The sequence below is a fragment of the Brachypodium distachyon genome, chromosome 2 (assembly GCF_000005505.3).
Source record: "Brachypodium distachyon strain Bd21 chromosome 2, Brachypodium_distachyon_v3.0, whole genome shotgun sequence".
Lineage (NCBI taxonomy): Eukaryota > Viridiplantae > Streptophyta > Magnoliopsida > Poales > Poaceae > Brachypodium > Brachypodium distachyon.
Window position 1 is genome coordinate 20,571,713 of NC_016132.3, and position 19,219 is coordinate 20,590,931.

Below are 19,219 nucleotides of genomic sequence, written 5' to 3' on the forward strand. Positions count from 1 at the left end.
TATAAAGAAAACGTACATGTAGTTGGGCCCAAACCGAGCCCAACTATTGCTTAAAGCCCACGGCCCGTACATGCGCCGGACAGTTCCCGTCTTTGCAAGTTCTCTTCTTCCTCCGACGAACTCGTTGCGACATCCCAGTCCCAAGTTCCAAACCCAAGCAGCAACGCCAGCCTGCCTGCGCGATTACGCGACACATCCAAAAAGGGCAAACCCGAAAAATTCTTACCCTTTCTCCTTGCCTCCCCCCCTCGTCTCCTCCCTTTCTGTGTTCTCCCACTTCCACCCCAAAAATTCCTACGGCCTTAACCTCCACCACACCAATTCCAACCCTGAATCCGTTCGCCACCTACTCCCTAATTTCTTCGCGCTTCTGGTTTGTTAGCTGTTGATTTCCGCCCCTCGGCGCTTTCCCTGGACGGATCGAATCGCGCCGTGCGTCGCACGGTGGCGGTTGACCTGTCGTTAGGGTTCGAGCTCGGGGAGGATGGCGAGCCACGGCGCTGCGGCGGCCGCTGGATCCGACGCCACGAGCGTCGAGGTATGTGACCTGTTTATTATTTCTTCGAGAAAATATTGGCGCTAGTTTGATTCCAATCTCCGTTGATTGGCTTGTTTTGTTTCTTTGTTCTATGTTCGTTGTAATTAGGACGCAACGTGTTTTGGTCCTGCTAATCACCGCAGTTGTAGGAAATTCTAGCTTTTTTAGCATAGGCTATGCCATTAATTTTAATTGGCAGGCCAGCTGTGCTGTGTCGTACATGTACTGAAGCTAAAGATGATTTTTTTTTTAATTTAGCTGTCATAAGGTGGCTGTGTTTGCTTTTGTGCTAAAATTTCTCTATCTGAGATTGAAGGCCTTGCTGTAGTATGATGTTTAAAGTACGTGGTAGGTTGGTTTTACTGAATCTGTGGAAGCCTGGTAGCAGAAAATCACACTAGTTTTGACAAATTTCACCAATGCTGGAATGCAGACCTAAAACTTGTTCTATCCCCCACAATACTGAGCTTGTCATTTAGATTAAAGCTGTAATCAGGTTGTCCCTTCTGTTCGTGGTTGCGTCCGTGATAATTTGGTCATTGTGCATAGTATGTATCTAAATGATAATGATTCCTTTGTTTGCAAATGGCAGGTCAGCGGCATGTGCCAAACAAACCAGCCTGCTTATCCGCCTGTACCTTCCGGGGATCATTCATGGTCCTCTTCAACTGGGGCAGCAACAGTTTCGTGGAACTACCCAGTTGACAATCAAAGCCAAGCTGCAGTTTACTATGATCCACAAAGGGATGTATCGGTTTCAGGGGATAATCAAAATGTGGCAAGCAGCGTGCCTCCTGTTGTGCAGTCGACCATGGGCTTAACAAGTGCAAGTCAGTCTCACGTGCCTTACTCAAATTCACTTCAACACGGCTACAATCCTCCAGAATATACAAATTATTATTATAATAACTACCCACAAACTACAAATACTTCTGCCCAGCAAGGAGGAGCAAATCAACATTCAGGTGCCGCTTATCAGCCTCTTACTTCCTTTCAGAATTCTGGGTCTTACGTTGATCCTACAAGTAACACATATTACAATGATGGTGGTCACCAGACTGCGCCAGGATATGGAACCAACAACTACTATTATCAGCACGACACATGGAATCATGGAAGCTCAGAAAATAACTATGCTCAGCCATACCAGAACTGCTCATCCTCTGATACTAGTCTAGTCCAGAGTTCCAGTTCAGTTCCTGCCAATTCTTTCTCATATCAGCAGCAGTACAATCAGTGGCCATATTATTACAATCACTCTGTGCCAAGTTCTGCTGGCAATCCAGTTGCTGGGAGCAGTAACACAGATAACAGATCTGTTAACACTGTTTCTAGTTACTCCTATCCAAGTAGCGAGCCACCTCCACCAGGTACTACATCATGGAAGAGTAATTCAGGTCCTTCAGTTGCACCTCCTGTGCAGGTATGTCGCTTCCTTTCACTCTACATTGTCAGTCCCTTTGCACAGCTTTCTCCATCAAACTCTGGACATTGTTATCGCATAAGGTTTAGTATATCTAACCATGTTTGTTATTCTGGACAATGATTGCACATGTTCTTTCTGATGGTTACTTTTATTGTGTCACATCTCACATGTATGCTTATTGGTTTACCTTACCAGGGTTATCAGAAATTCAAGTTATCCACCATTGTTCCATGCATTTATTTGCAGCCATTCTGTTTGACATGAGCCTCATGAATTACAGACATGTCTTTGATGATATCACACATTAGAATCCATGATATTTACTATGAGAAAAGAATCCATGATAATTGTTCTAATAGCTTATGTGTGTAGCCACGTGGCAGTGGTTCTGGTTATCTGCACTTCGTGCACAGAGAAGTTTCTAGGACATATGAAATACTTAGAAAATCATCTGCATGATGTATGGATAACCATGAATACTCAAATGGGACAATTTTTTGGAAAAAGATATCTATGTGTGTTGGGGCTTTTGTATAGGCCTTTCAGTGTCAAGTTGACATAAGATGCTAGATGATAATTCTCTTTACCATAAGATATCAGGTGGCCTTTTGACTTCTCCATGAAGTTGGTCCATGTAGCTATTCTTGCTATGGTTGCAATTACATGTACCAGGGCTGTTACTTTGGGTTCTATTTGTAGACTATTCTGTTACATTTGCTGAAACATGTAATGATATTTAAATCAGAGAAAAGAAATGCATGCGCCCCCTTGCAATTTTTAGATTAAAACGCCCCTTTTGTTTTGCGGTTTTGTTGGCTGCAATTTGTAAGTAGGGGCCTTTGAAATGCTAATTCGTGGACCCTTTGTCCCTTAATTATAGCATGTTATTCACATTTCTTCATCATGCGAAGAGAATCACTTTTCATCTAGATTCTACTACTCTACAGGCACCAGGTGTTCTAGAACCTCAAAATCAATATGTCAAACCTGCACAAGAGATCTCAGGGTTCCAATACCAATATGGTTATCATGCACCAGGTGCACCATTGTCCCAAAACTACTACGCCAACCAGGCAGTATACCCACAGAACACTATGAATGTGAATCATGTACCAGTGAACAACCATGGTGATCAACATAAGAGTGTAGGTTCCAAAGGTTTAAGCTCAAATATTTCCTCAATCAACCATATTTCTGAAAAATCTTCAGCCAAATTTGCAGGGTTCTTTGACAACAGATACTTCCAGCGAAAACAAAGTACAGGTTCCAGTGAATCCTCGAATTGCTCCAGGGTTCTCTATGGTCATACCAAAGAGTGAGAAGAAAATTTTAGGTGCTGATTTGGCAAAGAAACCTGCTTATGTTAGTGTTTCTGTGCCGGAGAACGATGCCAAAGCAGTTCAACACGTTCCTGATGCTGTAAATTCCTCCTCTACTTTTTTATCCTTCATAGTTGTTAGCACTTGATATGCCTAGGGCTCTGTTTTATCACAAGAGTAAGTTATTGGGATGTGTAAGGTTAAAGTACATTTTAATTCGGTTACCTATTTCCGATTGTCATGGTTAAATCTGTTCAATTTCTATCGAAATATATCTGTTCATTATTTTTGAACCAGGATAACAAAAGAAGGCCATAAGTCTTGTGTTTACAACTCCACAGTAGATGCAGGTGATATCTTATTGTACTTGCATAATCACCATCCATTTTTTTTTCTTCTTTTTTTAGAGATCTCTCCCTTTTTCGCTCCGCAATTATTCCATGAGAAATCTCAACCGTTGCAAGGATGAAGCCCAGAAGGTTGCCTGCCAGAGTATAATACAAGAGGTGCATTTTCTTCTTCTTCGCTTTTGCTAGTTGCAACCATTTGTAAAAATTGCATTCATTCTATTGTTGTCAGCCTTATGGATGGGCTTGTTATCTGCCAAACGCTTGTTAAAAACCAATGCATACTTGTGCATCAAAATTGTAAAATTAGCAACTTATCATTCCTAGGTGGCAGCAAAAGCAGTTTTCTTTTGCTAAGTGCATATAAGCACTTACATCGCTTATGCCCTAAGGCCATAACAGAGTTGATGTTCTATCCAACTTGTATTGGTGGATATATGGTTAATCAAATTGGATGTTTAATGTTCCAATGATTACAAATGCTGCTATTCACGAGCAAATGACTGATTTCAATTCTGTGTTGAAGTCGGTTCAGTTACTGGGCATCCCGTCGATGCCGGTGTTTCATTTAAATTTCTTTGTTGATTGTGCTACATCATTTGAATGGTTAAAATGTTTGATCTTCTGTAACATCAGTTTCTTTCTTTCCTTTGTGTTTATTTATTTTCAGATCACAAACAAAGCTATTTCTGATGGAACCCTTCTTACTAAGAATTGGGACACTGAGCCGCTGTTCCCATTGCCGGAGAATCTTCTGACCACGCCCGAAACAAGGTCCATGCTTCTCTTCCACTCCCCATCCCCTGCCTAAAATGAACCTGGAAGGCTACAATGTAGAGTTGTTGAGACTTTAAATACATCGGCTAATTCAATTGGGCTTTTGGTACTATGCTGTGGTGCATTGAAGACTTCTATAATGATTACATTTTCCAGATCACACTATTAAGACATATTTGTATTGTCTTGAACTGACACGCTCAAAAATTCCTGCAAACGGAGCAAGTATCAGAGAATCTAGACAGAACTATACCAAAATCTGATGGCCACTAAAAGGGGCTTTGACACTTCCTGAACTTCTATAGGACTTAACACTGAGAGAGAAAGAGAACTATACAGTGGAACTGTGGAAGTATCATTGAGTTAAGAATTACCAAAATCAACACTTACTGATTATGAAGCATAATAGGGTATGCTATTAGTCTTATAACGGGATAAACTGAAGGTAATGTGGCTATGTTACAGAATAAAGGTGATTACTGGAAATCATCTCTTTCCTTGACCGTCGAAAGGACCGTCGAAAGGTACCCTTGCAGTATTAATAAACTGACCGCATTGTTTAGGTGATTAATTGAAGGTGACCCATCTAATTTTCTGTCAACATTGCATCCACTAGTTGCACCATATAAAGCTAGTAAATTGTAATTAGGATTCCTTCATTTTACTCGAGAATATTAGGTCTTGTTGCTGTTTCTGTCGTTTACCGAATCTTAGAATTCTGATAGCTTGTTTTCTGTTTTTTGTTGTCCTGTACAGCAGTGCAAACAATTCAAGCCCCTTGTCAACATCTACCCCTAGAAGACGTTTGAAAAGTAGGTGGGAGCCTGTTCTGGAGGGAAATGTTACTGATAAGGTGGAGCCTGTAGCAAAAGCATTGATGAATGGTAGCACTCAGAGTGTTTTTGTGACCAGTAATAATATGGTAAGAATCGCTTGTTGCTCTTGTAAAAATCTTGTCATCAAACAGTCAACATAAAGGAGGAATGGACTTCCACATTTTATTCCTGACTTTTCATTCTCAAACTATCAGTACTAACATATGCAGTATCACATTATTGTATTTATGCTTTAGTAAAAACTCTCAGAATATTTAGCTAAATGTTTTGCAGGTTAACAATTGGGATGCCGGAAAGTTTCTCCAGTCTCGACATACACCTTTGAATAAAATTACCAAAAGGCCTACCAAGAAGCAAAAGATTGGTAGTTATTCAAGTCCCATGCAAAATGGGAACACTTCAAGTGATAGTGATAAGGAGCAGGGTCTAACCAAATACTACACCAATGCAACTGCATTAGCAAATTCACCAGAGGAAAAGAAGCGTAGGGAGCATAGATCTAAACGGTTTGAGAAGGGTAAGGATTCATCATCAAAATCAAGGAGTTCTGCAGCGAACAAAGATTCTATGGCTCATGTGCGCGCAAGAAGAGCTATTTCAGCTCTTGTAACTAGCAATTATGAAGATGGCGGCAGCCTGGCTGTGGAGGATATGGATTGGGATGCACTGACAGTCAAGGGAACATGTCAGGAAATTGAGAAACGATATCTACGTCTTACATCAGCACCTGATCCTTCCACAGTAATAGCACTCACCAGTTGTCTTCTTAACTCTAAATTGAAAAGCATTGATAGCATCGGTCCATCACTGTTATTTCTAGCTGCTTGTCCATCCTTTCTAGTTGCCTATTTCTCTGAATATGCTCGTTGCAGGTAAGACCAGAACATGTCCTGGAGAAGGCCCTTTCCATGGTTGACACATCTCTCAAAAATTATCTTTACAAGTGTGATCAACTGAAATCTATTCGCCAAGATCTTACAGTTCAGAGAATCCAGAATGAACTGACCGTCAAGGTAGTTTTAAATTCTTCATTGCATTCTGCTGTGTGTACTATACAACAATTCAAGAAATGTACACTGTCTATTTAGTTACTAGATATAAGTTGTAGCACTCGTGCAATTGACTGGAAAATAAAATCTGTTAATGTTGTGCACTGCAGTAGGATAAAAGTTCAGCAATGATAGTGTCTGTAACCTTCATGTGTTTTGAACCTTGGATAACTACCTTGCTGAAGATAGCCAGACGGCGTGCCTGCGTTTGGTTGGATAGACATAGGTTAGATGAGAGAGCAGCTGGAGAGAGTATATTGGTCCTTGTTGCTTGTGTAAAAACTTGCATGATAGACACATATACAATACCTCCTAACTTGACACCCAAGGGGCTGTAAGAATATCTGAATCCATACTTTCCTAATCCATATGAACTGCTCTGAATTACTTTTTCCTATTTCGGTCTCTAAGGCATCTTTCCTAATTCCATCTCTAACCCTGATCCTGATTGAAGTTGTCCTCTTCCTGGACTCTCCTCTAGGCTCTAGCCAACTCCTCCATTAGGCTTCTCTTCTTGCAAATGATTCACTCATCAGCACGTCTTTTTCTGTATTTCTTACCTGCTGGCTGGCCGCAATGCATCTGATGCTGCTTTGATGCAACATACTAATGTCGACAACATCATGTTTCTCATTTCAGGTTTATGAAACTCATGCACGTTTAGCATTGCAAGCTGGTGATCTACCTGAATTTAACCAGGTCTGCTTGTCTCGTCTTTCTCTACATATCAAATCATTGTACGTATGTTCTGCTTGCTAGCCATAGTTATGCAACTTCATAGTGTTAACAGGAAGGCATATAGAAGATAAAGGTCCAAGAAGGTTTTGCATTCCTATCAGTAGCAGTGGCAAGTTTGGTTATACTTTCTAGTTATCAGATTGGGTATAGTGATTGATTTACTCTATCTCTAGCTGTCTCTCTGTCCCTCTGTCTCTCTCTCGAATAAGAAGAAAGATTGTTTTTTCTGGTAATGCTACTGGTTCATGAATATTGATTGCCAACGGAACTTGCTGTGGTTTTGTAATGTCTATATTTGTAATCAAAGTATTCACTGTTGCATGAGTGTCCTAGTTCAAATTATTTATACGTGCAACTTTTGCAGTGCCAGTCACAACTAAAGAGGCTATATAGAGAGGGAAACAAGGGTTGTTATTTTGAATTCTCTGCCTACAATTTGCTCTGCGTCATGCTACACTCCAATAATAAACGAGACTTGCTGTCATCAATGGCAAGGTATCATTTTGCAAGTATTAGTGCATTGAAACATATTTTGTTCATAATAAGTGATCTACATTTGATATATTCATTAATTTCAGCTTATCAAAAGAAGCCAAACAAGATGGAGCTGTCAAGCATGCCCTTGCAGTTCATTCTGCTCTTTCCTCAGGCAATTATGTCATATTCTTCAAATTATACAAGCAGGCGCCAAACTTGAATTCTTGCCTCATGGGTAGGGGGCAACCACCTTTGCTGTCACTTCATTGTACTTCTATTTTCGTATGAGGTTTTGATATCTGTTGCTCTCCCCTTCAACAGAACTATATGTGGAGCGGATGCGTTTTGAGGCTATAAAATGCATGTCTAGATCTTATCGCCCAACAGTACCTGTGGTGTATGTTGCACAGATTTTGGGATTTCTCAGGATTGATACTGATGGCTCTGTACTGAATGGGGATGACAGATCAGATGAATGCGAAATATGGTTAAAGGCGCATGGTGCTATTCTTTCAGTAGATAACAGTGGAGAATTGCAGATAGACACGAAGGTAATAACCTCTCTCTGGACGGTATAATAAACACATCAGTTGGACTGCATGAATACCAACTGGAATATTTTTGGCCTATTCAGTAAGTTGAACCTTGTTCAGTTTTAAGCCAGTAGGACGGGGTTATAGTTTCTAAATCATAATGTCAGCTTTCACGGTTTAGTTAAGAATATCTAGCTGGGTCCATGTGTTGTCGGAGTTGCATTAATGCTATACTAGTTCACAGCCCCAAATGAAGATGTCTTATTTCAATTTTGCAAATTTGGATTTTGTCTTGTCATCTAAGTGTGTAGGGATGAAATTGAGTGCATATAATACTAATTAAGTACTCCCTCCGTTCCATAATTCTTGTCTCAAATTTGCCCAAAAATGGATGTATCTAGTCCTAAAAAGTGTCTAGATACATGTAATATTTCGTAAAGAATTATGGAACGGAGGGAGTACTTTGCAGTGTGTTGCTGAAATGTGCTATAACCCTGTCTGTATATGCTTTTCTTTACTCTTTTAAAGATCTCAATAGGTGAAGGTATGTCACCCTTAGACCGTACGGCCATTTGATTAGACCAAAGCATTGAGATGTGAGTGGGTAATGGATTGTACAAAGAATGATACTCCCTCCGATCCATAGTAAGTGTCGAAGATTTAGTATTTAGTTTGTACAACTTTCTACTAAATCCAAGACACTTATTATGGATCAGAGGAAGTAGTAGAACATTCTTTTAATTATCTATTGCATTTTTTTTCCTTTAGTCCGTACTCCGTAGCAATGCGCAGGTGATGTGCTAGTAGGTAGTAACAAATGAATTTGTCTGTGCTGTCTCATCAATTGGGTTTGTTCTAATCTGGTTGGTTTGTTCTAATCTGGTTCATTCCGCATTACGTTACATCTCATTGCAGGCTTCTTCGACTACGCTTTACATGCCAGAGCCAGAGAATGCCGTTGCGCATGGTGATGCATCACTTGCAGTTGGTGACTTCTTTGCACGGACATAGTAGAATGTGCAACTGCGGGTATCTATTCATCGGCGTGTTGGTGCAAATGGATGTATTGCATACCTTCAGATGCAAATATGCTGTTATGTGCAACGGGATGTTGAAATGGATCAGCTCACCGCACGGTAAGAGCGGTCAGCTATTTCAAAAAAAAAAAAAAAAAAGGGATCAGCTCAAGAATGCTTCTCGGGCTAGGAGGTTGGGAACAAGGATAGAGTGATGCTCAAGTGGATTTGATGTAGTGATGGCTGCAGTTGCATTCCAGTGAGCCGTCACAAACGCAAATTGTGAGCGTTAGCCAACACGACTTCGTTGCCTGCCAAGGCCCCTCTCGTATGGGAAATGTTACAGAAGCAGCAGCCAGTAAAAGTTTTAGAGTGACTACAAATACATGTGTCTGTATCAAGCAATTTATACATAAATACAAAGACGGGAAAAGTTTACAAGTTTATCAGGAACACAGCTGACCGTCTAAATTTATGAAAACATTTCGCCCACGGAGGAATAAAAGCTGATGAAATTTGGTAGTACATATTCTAATCAGTAAATTCTGCTATGGCTATTGGGTTTTTTAGGGAAGATTTTTGTAAGTTGTTTGTTGCGTTCGCTGCATTGTCGGCGTGTGGGGTAGAATTAGGCGACGAGGACCAAAATTCAAAACGGCACCCGTACTAGCAATTCTATACTGTACCAGTGAATTGAAAGATCCCAACCTTACTGGAGGTGGTTGGTAACCACCGGCCTAATGTCGGCACCCATACTAGCTCCATTTACTGCCTTTTAAGAATGTGTCATTAGCTCCTGATCTCATTGTAGTCGCCAGCAATATTGTATCCACTGCTCTTCTTTCAGTTTCCAGTTAGGAATGGGAATTAGGCTCACCGACGGCATCTCAAGATCCTTCCATGCTCTGTCCCTTCAGCTCAGCTTTTCTTCACTTTCATGGTCGTGTATTAGTTGTTATAGATTTGAATTATTGGAAGAAAAAGCTGGACATTGATGCAGTACCAAGCAAGCTGTCCCATCCAGTACACACGCGGACACGCCTAACTAGAATGCTTCGCTTAATTTTAATTGTACTTACCCTCGATCTTCTTTCTGGGTGTGTGACCGTGACAACGCCACACCACAAGAAATTTAAGAAATACAAAATTACTGCTGCCTCCGATCCATACTATCTGTCGAAATATTACATGTATTTAGACATCTTTTGGACAGAAATATTACATGTATCTAGACATCTTTTGGACAGATTTGAGACAATTAACATGGATCGGAGGGAGTAATAGCATTGCAAGTACTCGGAAGATGTTTCAAGGCAGCGAAAAGAGAACGAAATGATGTTACTTCGAAATTCGAATGCAACGAGAGGCAAATCAGGGCGTCTCCGATGTTGTTAATGCTGGGCCTTAAGCCCTACGTGGAAAGACTTGAGGTCGGTCTCATACGAGTAGAACATCATATCATAAAAGATAAGCAAAAGTCAAAGGTGTCAAGATGAAATGACTGATTGCCACACAGAAGCAGACAATCTCAAACCTGGCCCAAATGGTACTACGTAGTAGTGTTTGCTCAATTAATCCCCTCATCAGATCAGTAAAATTTGAATCTACGAAGGAAAGAGTAATGAATAATCTTGCATCCCTGCAGTACATACAAGACCATGATCTATACCTGACATTTGTATATATCGTGTGTTAAATGATTAAATCTCACAGGGAGAGAGAACATATAATGAACTGGGTGCCAATGGAGCAAAATTGTTGCAAATAATTTACAGCTCGAACTCCTCTTCCCGGAGCACCATCTCTGCAGCCTCTTCCTCATCGTCGTCGAGAGAAAAGTAATTGCTCCTCTCGGCCGGCCTGAATGTGTAGAACATGAACATGTAGAACGCCATTGTGGCCACCTCCTCGGCCAAGATGCTTGCCCACCTGTATCGGTAGCTTGCAATGGTCCGGAGCGCATACACAATGATCCTAGTGAAGTACAGGTAGCCAATCACCACGGTGTAGAACTGCCGGAACAGGGCGAGCTTGGACAGGTTCCGCGCCGCCTTGCCGTCGGTCTTGGACGTCTCCCGGAGCGACCTCATGGACCAGACGACCGGGAAGAGCACGGCGCAGCAGCACGCGACGTCGATGAACATCAGGATCTGGTTCCATGTCACCCACCCCTGCATGAACGGCCCGGTCTCCCCGATCACCGCGGCGGCGATGTTCGCCATGACCTGCAGCGGGATCACCACCATGAGCACCTTCTTCTCCCGGTCCTGCAGGAAGGGCTTGAGGAACGACCACCCCGTGCCGACGAGCACGATGACCGCGAAGAGGATGACGCCCTTGACGAGCTGGAAGAGGTAGAAGGCCACGTCCCAGCCGTGCGGCGTGCCCGTGACGCGGATGTAGTGCTGGTCCTCGGCGGCGGACAGACAGTAGAGCATGCGCGCGACGAGGAGCGCCGTCATGAGGTGGTGGATTTGGTTGCTGGCCGAGGCGCGGTCGCGGGAGACGAGGGTGAGGTACCCCCAGGCGGCGAGGAACGCGGCGTAGCAGAAGGCGAAGAAGCCGTAGATGGCTGGGAGGGGCGCCTGGCCGACGGGGAGGTAGTCCTTGGATCCGTCCGGGTTGGCGTTGTACATCTCGGTGCGGACGTTCATGGTGACGAGCGACGCCGGCGCGCAGTTGGCGAAGAAGAGGCTGTACTCGTCGGGGTGGGTGACCGGGAAGGACTTGTTGTAGTGGCCCCCTTCCATGTCGTGGAAGGTGAAGAGGGTCTTCACGTAGGGGCTGGAGAGGACGCAGCTGGAGAGGTCGGGCTCGTCGGCGCCGGTCGGGTCCTCCGCGCGCTTCTCCGGCGCCGGCCGCTCCCGCGACTCGTAGATGGCCTGCAGGAGGGACTCGTCGGCGAGGAGGAAGAAGCCGATCTGCTTGGGGTCCGCCCGCGCGAAGGAGGAGGAGACGGCGGCGCCGGTGAGGATGATCCGGACCGCGCCGGACTTGGAGAAGCCGAACTTCTCGAACAGGATGGACTGGCGGGGGTCCTCCCGGAAGGACTCCGATCTGATCTCCGCCGCCGAAGGCGGGACGATGGCTCCCGCGACGGCGAGGAGCAGCAGCAGAAGGAGGCTAGCGCCGGCGGCCATGGCGAGATCTGGGGGGGGGGGGGGGGGGGAATGCGTGGGAGTGCGTCGGTGTGCGCTAGTGGAGCAGAGCACGGCCTTCTTATCTGGCCCACGTGCGGGTGTCGGATGCGCTTTGAGATTGGTGAGCGTCGGCTGGGGAGGTTTGACTTGGAGAGTCGTAGCAGCCGGTGTTTTTGGGGAAAGTTTCCGCTCGTTTCGCACACTTCGATCGTAGTCGTACCGACAGGACTCGGTGTGAATGGTCCGAGTTTTGTTTTCTTATTCTCCAGCTCATTCCGTTTCGTTTTCTTTTAGGAATACTTGGCTCCTAATAGCAGCGAGGGAGGCTAATGGGCGGACGTCCGCCCAGATCAAAAGTGGCGGACGAATTTCGACAGCTCATTTTTGGCTGTCGGAATTTTTCTTTTTTTCTATTTTTGAAACATTTTATTTTTTTCCTAACTTTTCATTTTTTTTAGTTCTTAATTTTAGTTTCTTTGAACTTTTACCTTCATTCGAAAGTTTTTATTTTTCAACTTTTAATTTTAATGTTTTTTATTTTGAACTTTTACTTTTTCGAAAAAGAAAGAAAAAAAAGGAAAAACTCACCTCCTTCAGCCCTCCCTGTGTTGGATCCGGCGAGGAGGACGCGCGAGAGCGCAAGATCTGCCGAAATCTCCACGGTTGGCAGCCGGATCCGACGCACGGTGGGCGGCAACGGGCGCGAGGTGGGGGTCGGCTGCACGGAGGAGGGCGCCCTCGGCGGCGCGTGGAGAGGAGGCGGCAGCGGTGCAACGAGCACAGGGGGAAGGGGAGGGGGAGGAGGAAGATCGCGAGGGGGGTCGCGTGTGGGTAACCGGGGAGGGAGGAAGAGATCGGGAGAGACCCGCTCTTAGAGTGGGTTTCGTCCGCCCGTTTCGTTGCTGGCGGAGCCTCGTGTAGGAGGCTTCTTGCCAGTAGCATCCCTACTAAATATAAGATGTTTTACTTTTGCGTAAGTCAAACTCATGTGTCACTCCTAAAACACTAAGAAATTACTTGTCCTTATTATTTTTTGGGAACTTTGGTAATCTGGTTATTATCGAAACCAAACCGAAATCGACTGGTTATTGTCGAAACTAAAATACGGAACCATATTTACCGAAAACTACATTGACTGAACTGAATCAAACCGAAATAACTGAATGCACACCTTGAGGGCTCATTCGGTTTGCAGGATTCTTAAAAGATTTCTACAGGATTTCAACACTTAGGATTTTTTTCCTATGTGTAGCATTCGTTTCATAGGAATGAATGTGTTTCAAATTGGCCTAATTCCTAAGGATTCTAAGCATCAGGTGAGACCTCATTTTAACATCCTATGGATTGCAATGTGCATGGCATTCCAATCCTCCACTTTTCCTATTCCTATGTTTTCAAAATCCTGCAAACCGAATGAGCCCTGAATGGATAACACAGTAACACGCACCGACTCCATGGATGGCTTACTGTGCGTACCACGCTTGCTTCTCTTTTTTTCCTTATCTACAGAACAATGCTTAGAGCATCTCCATCAGGTTCCCAAAAAATGGGATACCCGAGAGAGAGAAACTTTGAGATTTTTGTGCCCTTGTCTAGTAAGTTCCTGAAAAACGGTTCCCTAACATTTTGTAGACACCACAATGGCGTAGCAGTCCCACATGTCAATCCCAAGGAGCAAATCGACGAATGGCAGTTTGGTGGCCTTCGGGTGGCGCCACCAGCCTTGATTATGGCAGGGAATCGGGTTGGGAAGGGTCTAAGAGGGGTGGGTGGGTCACGGCAAGCTTACTGGTGCCGCATGATGGCCTGCGACGGTGCGCCAACGGATTGTGGAAGGAAAAATCGGATCAGATCAGTTTTGTTGGTGCCATTTGTGCTGTGCGTTTTAGAGAAATTTGTTCTTTGTTACACGCGGAGTAGATTTTAGGCCGAGGAGGAAAAAATCGGAAATTCTCTAAAAACATTAGGGGATTGAAAATGGGGTGGTGAACATACTAAAAATCGTTTTTACTTGATTTTAAAGAATGATGACAATTATTAGAAATGGTGAACTGTTTTAGGTAACCTGCTAGAGATATGATCAGTGCTCTTTTTTTAAGAGAGAAAAACTTAGGTTTTCTTTTTTGAGCGAAGAGAAGAACTTAGTTTTTTTTTGAGCGAAGAAAAAACTTAGTTTTTTTTAGGGGAAAGGCCAGCTTTATTCAACACCAACTTGAACAGGAATACAAGTAATGTTTGGAGTACTTAAAAGCCAAATATGACGACCAACAGAAAGCGGTAACGCCGTTCTAGCTAGATTATGAGCATCTATATTAAGGCCCTGTTTGGTTGGGATTAAAACTGCTTTCTGACTTTTGGCTTATAAGACACAAAAGCACCAAATTAGGTGCTTTCGGTTTTGGATTTTGACATTTGACTTGATATTGTTAGATGATGGTATAAGCAAAAAGCCAAAGTCAAAAGCAACTATTTAGGTGCTTTTGTGGCTTATAAGCCAAAAGTCAAAAAGCAGTTTTAAGCCCAACCAAACAGTGCCTAAGAGTTCTCTTCTCATGTCTGAAAACAGCATCACGGAACTGCTCCTTCCTCGCCACAATATCCTTTATGATCGCACTATAATAGCAAAGATCATCTTGCTGTAGACTCTTGATAACCGTTAAGCAGTCCGAAGCAACACAAACTTTTGAGATGTTAAGGTCCAAGGCCAGAGACAAGCCTTCATTATATGCCAATGCTTCAAGTACTGTAGGGTCAGTCATGCCCTCGATCGTAATCGAAGAGGCTCCCATGAATCTTCCACATTCATCACGACAGACCGCAGCACAAGAACCTTCTGCACCTGATCTTGCAACTCCAGCATCCACATTAATTTTACACAAACCAGCCGGCGGAGGAGACCATCGGCTGGTGGGCTGGGCAAGGCGACCACCGCCAGGAGGAGGCCCTGGTGTCACAGCATGGACAACATCATGAGTGAGAGACAAGTCATCAAGGAAACGTTGGATAAACACAAAAGTGGACAGCGGACTTTGGAACTTCTCTTCATGTATTGCCTTCCTTCTAGCCCACCATATTGCCCAAAGCGTCGTCAGAATTATCACAAACTCTGAAGATGACATGCTCTGTTAACTCCTCATCTAACAACGCCCAAACATACTTTGCCATCGTGCAATCAATGAGGGCATGACACCAAGTATCTTCAGCTCCATGACAAATAGGGCAAAGAGACGACTGAGCCATATTTCTCTGGAGTCTGACAGCTTCCGTTGGGATTGAGTTTTTCGCCAATCTCCATGCAAACACTTTGAGCTTCGCCGGGACAGGACATTTCCACAGAAGAGACCACTGCTTATAAATACCAGCAACATTCGAACACCCATCACAGTGCTCGATCCAGTCCTCCCTTCTTCTCTTCATATCAACTAGCATCCGGTATGTAGATCTCGTCGAGAAAATTCCCTTCTTTTCAAAGTGCCATGCCCAAAAGTCCGGCCTGGCACTCGGCCCTAGAGGAATATTCTTAATTATATGAACATCCATTGGGAAGAAGTGTTCAGCCAGCTTGATTCGATCCCAGCTTCTGTCCGCATCGATCAACTCAGAAACCAAGTCAGGCGGCTGCACATATTTCGCAACAACTGGCCTCAACAAATGGTCCCTTGGGATCCAGTTGTCCATCCAAATTCGGGTATCACTGCCTGACCCAGTGCGCTTAATAAGACCAAGCCGCAGTACTCGTTTGCCCTCATAGATCGCGCCAAACATTAGACGGGCTTGAGCCCAGGTCAGCATCAAGCAAAGATCCATCGGGGAAATATTTAGCCTTGAGAACCCGGGCACTGAGCGAGTCCGGATCTTGGAGAATTCTCCACACTTGTCGGACGAGAAGAGCTAAATTTAACAACTCAAAATCTTGAAAACCCAGGCCACCCATATACTTCGGCATTGTTATTGCGTCCCAAGAAACCCAGGCAGTCTTCCTCTCTCCATTTTTGCTACCCCACCAAAACTTCCGAGTGAGCGAGTTTATGTGCTGACAAAGACCCCCGGGAAGAAGGAAGCATGACATAGAATATGTCGGGATCGCCTGCACAATTGACTTAATAAGAATTTGCTTCCCACCCGCCGAAAGACATTTCTCCATCCATCCCTGGACCCTTTTCCACACACGATCTTTGAGGTATTTAATCGCCCCAATAGATGATCGACCAAAATCTGACGGAAGGCCCAAGTATTTTTCAGATAACGATTCATTGGTCACTTCCAGAATCCCTTTAACCTGCTCTCGGATTGCATTTGAAACACCTTTCCCAAAAAATATCGAAGATTTCTGAAGATTAACCCGCTGTCCAGAGGCATTACAGTACATCTGAATGGTATCCTTGATCTGATTGGCCCCCGACTCGTTTGCTTTAAACAAAAGGAGACTAGAAGAAAAAAACTTGGTGCTCCGATGGAATCTGCAGCACCAACACGTTCCTGAAGCACTGAGCCTGCTCCTGGGTCGTGGCCTTGTGGGCTGCGTGGGAGGAGGCTCACTGGGCCGCTCCACTGGGCTGGCACCCTGCATGTCAACCCCCTAAAAAATGGCATTGCTGTGTTAAAAGATTGATTGGCAGCATTAGGCATTTTCTCCCGGAAGAAAGAAAAGAAAAGAAAAGAAAGCAGCATTAGCCATCTGTTCCCTTAAAAAAGCTTTATGTTGGCAAAAAGCTGTGCGTACAGTAATGAATGTGTGATGGTCCCTTGGATCCAATGTAGTGCATTGCACATCGGCAGTCTGGTGCTGCTTCTTCCATGTACGTAATGTTGAGCTGGTGGAATCGGTTACATTGAAGACCGAACACAAGTCTGTCCCCCTCTGAATGCTGGTACAACATCCAGCATGCCGTAATCGGTAACAGACTAGAAATCGCTGGCTGCCAGACCTTCGATGCGAAGGATCACCGGGACCCATTTTGCAGTCCATGTAGGAGAAGGACTTGCGTTGATGCATGCCTACAGCTAGCGCTTTCACGATCACCAGGTTGTCAACCGGCGAAACCGCAGAGAAAGAGCAGTATGGTGAGACCGAGACCGGACCTACAATTTCACATTGGAGAACAGGTCACATGAGAATGCCCCGCAAAAGAAAAATCACACGAGAAAGCCTCACGTAGCATTGCCAGTTGCCACACAGAGTTTCCAACATGCGTCAGAGCAAACGCCAAACGAAGTACTCCCCTCACCAAAAGAAGAGAGAAGATGCAAACGGAGCACTGCATTTCATCCGTTAATTCAAAGTCCTAAACCGTCTATGACCTCATCCGCACTGGCATCCAGAGAAGTGATAACTCCAAGAGCCCCTACATGATCCTTCTGGTACCCGTGTCGTGATCTCTCGTCTGTCCACGCCCCTGGCTCCTTCCCGCCGCTTCACACGACAATGACCACATCGCTCGCGTACTCCATGACGCGGAAAAGCCCAAGTCAGTTGGCGCACGTACGTGGCCGTGGCTTGTCCGCGGCCACACGGACAGCGACCGCCCCAGATAGCTTCTGGAAACGCAAAACCGTGCAGGTGGCGGACGAAGGAACACGTTTACTTTACGGCACGGGGCACCGCGGGCAGCAGCAGCAGCCCACACGCACAGACCCAAGTTAACTTCGCCACGGGGTTTATGAGCCGAAAACGGGTGGGATCAGGGGAAAATGATGGTGCCCGCGGGCACGAGATGATGTCGGAATGGGAAGAAAGCAACCGTTTCCTAAGCCCAAGAAAAGCATATTCCGAGAGAGAAAACCGTATTTGTCAAGTGGCGCATGGGACATGCTGATGCTGGCAAGATCCGCACGCCATTGGCTTTCTTTATCCCCGGGCATGGATCACGTAGTGTTTAGTACGGAGAAGACGAGCGCACGATGTGGTATGGGTACCCAAAACGCCCCTCTCCGTGTGGCTTGCTGCTGCTGTATCTTACCGGTAGTTCGTTAGCAACGCCAACCGCGATTGTTCACATTCGTCTAATGAAAGCACAAATCTGATTTCTGAATCAAGTTAGTACTCTCTCCGTCCCATATTAAATGTCGAAATATTACATGTATCTAAACGTTTTTTATGTATAGGTACATTCATATTTGGACAAATTTGAGACACTTAATGTGGGACGGAGGGGGTATGTTTTTTTTGGATATATGTCAACCGCTAGTCAACGGCGGGATCACATCACTGAAGGAAGGACATGGCTGACATTTCCCTTGGCATGATAAATCCGTTAGGTAGATGCGGGCAGACAACAAGAAAGGCAACGCTGTCTGCATGCTTTTATTTCCGAACTATTTATTCCTGCAACGAAGACTTCCGGTTCCCCTATGACGTATGGGCCCCATGGCTAGTAATTCGTATCAAGCCCACGGTGCCAGCCTCTCGCTATCCTTATTTTCCACGTCTTCTCGGTAATGCGAACCCCAACTGCGAGGCGGCTCGGGGATGCCTCACGTGCGTTGCTCGTGTAGTCTCTGCCTGCCGCCATGCCGTGTGACGAGGCAGGCTCACCTATAAGTACCGGCCCTCAACTGTCTCCTATCCCTTTCCCAATTCCGACCTCACCCAGTGACCCACGACGGCGGCGCCCCTTCCGGCCTCAGGGACGACCTCGCCTGAGAGAAGTGACGAAGAGGTCCAGTCCAATCCCATGGTTCTCGATAAGTTCCGCTAATCGGGAGAGTTGGATCCAGTTCGATTTGGCATTGTTTCCCTTTTTGTTCTTGAGAAATTTCGCGTCGTGTTTAAATTTGCTCGTCCGCGGCGTGGTTTCGGGGAGCTTTCCTGAAGGCGGTGTTTTTTTTTTGGGGTTTGATCATAGGGAGGTTTGTGGATTTTGCTTTGCCTATGATTTTTTTACGGCTCTGCTGCCCGCATGCGCAGATGCGCTGTTACCCGAACAGACGAGATGGGTGCGCTTGCTAATCCCAGTAGCTAGGGTTTTGAAAATGCCCGTAGTATTTTTCCGACCCCTGCAGCATTTTCTGTTTGTTTTGTAA

The 19,219-nt window shown here is 44.9% G+C and overlaps 2 protein-coding genes across 6 annotated transcripts; one reads left to right on the plus strand and one right to left on the minus strand.

Moving 5' to 3' along the window:
• Positions 1-103: 103 nt before the first annotated feature.
• LOC100833373 (SAC3 family protein A) lies at positions 104-9,583 on the plus strand. 5 transcript variants are annotated; one of them, XM_010232981.3, is made up of 14 exons: positions 108-538; positions 1,131-1,961; positions 2,912-3,109; positions 3,174-3,383; positions 3,691-3,789; positions 4,301-4,404; positions 5,164-5,329; positions 5,517-5,984; positions 6,116-6,256; positions 6,932-6,991; positions 7,395-7,525; positions 7,609-7,742; positions 7,829-8,058; positions 8,956-9,583. In XM_010232981.3, exons 1-14 carry the CDS (start codon positions 485-487, stop codon positions 9,049-9,051), a joined length of 2,922 nt encoding a protein of 973 aa, XP_010231283.1. In that variant the 5' UTR covers positions 108-484; the 3' UTR covers positions 9,052-9,583. The 5 variants fall into 5 exon arrangements, 4 of the variants coding, with proteins under 4 accessions (XP_010231283.1, XP_010231284.1, XP_010231285.1 ...); XM_010232982.3 differs by having other exon boundaries at positions 5,167-5,329; positions 8,956-9,197; XM_010232983.3 differs by having other exon boundaries at positions 109-538; positions 3,186-3,383; positions 8,956-9,197.
• Positions 9,584-10,543: 960 nt separating this feature from the next.
• LOC100834793 (protein GPR107) lies at positions 10,544-12,231 on the minus strand. The gene has a single exon (XM_014898042.2). The coding sequence runs from the start codon at positions 12,194-12,196 to the stop codon at positions 10,826-10,828; it is 1,371 nt and encodes a 456-aa protein (XP_014753528.1). The 5' UTR covers positions 12,197-12,231; the 3' UTR covers positions 10,544-10,825.
• Positions 12,232-19,219: the final 6,988 nt, after the last annotated feature.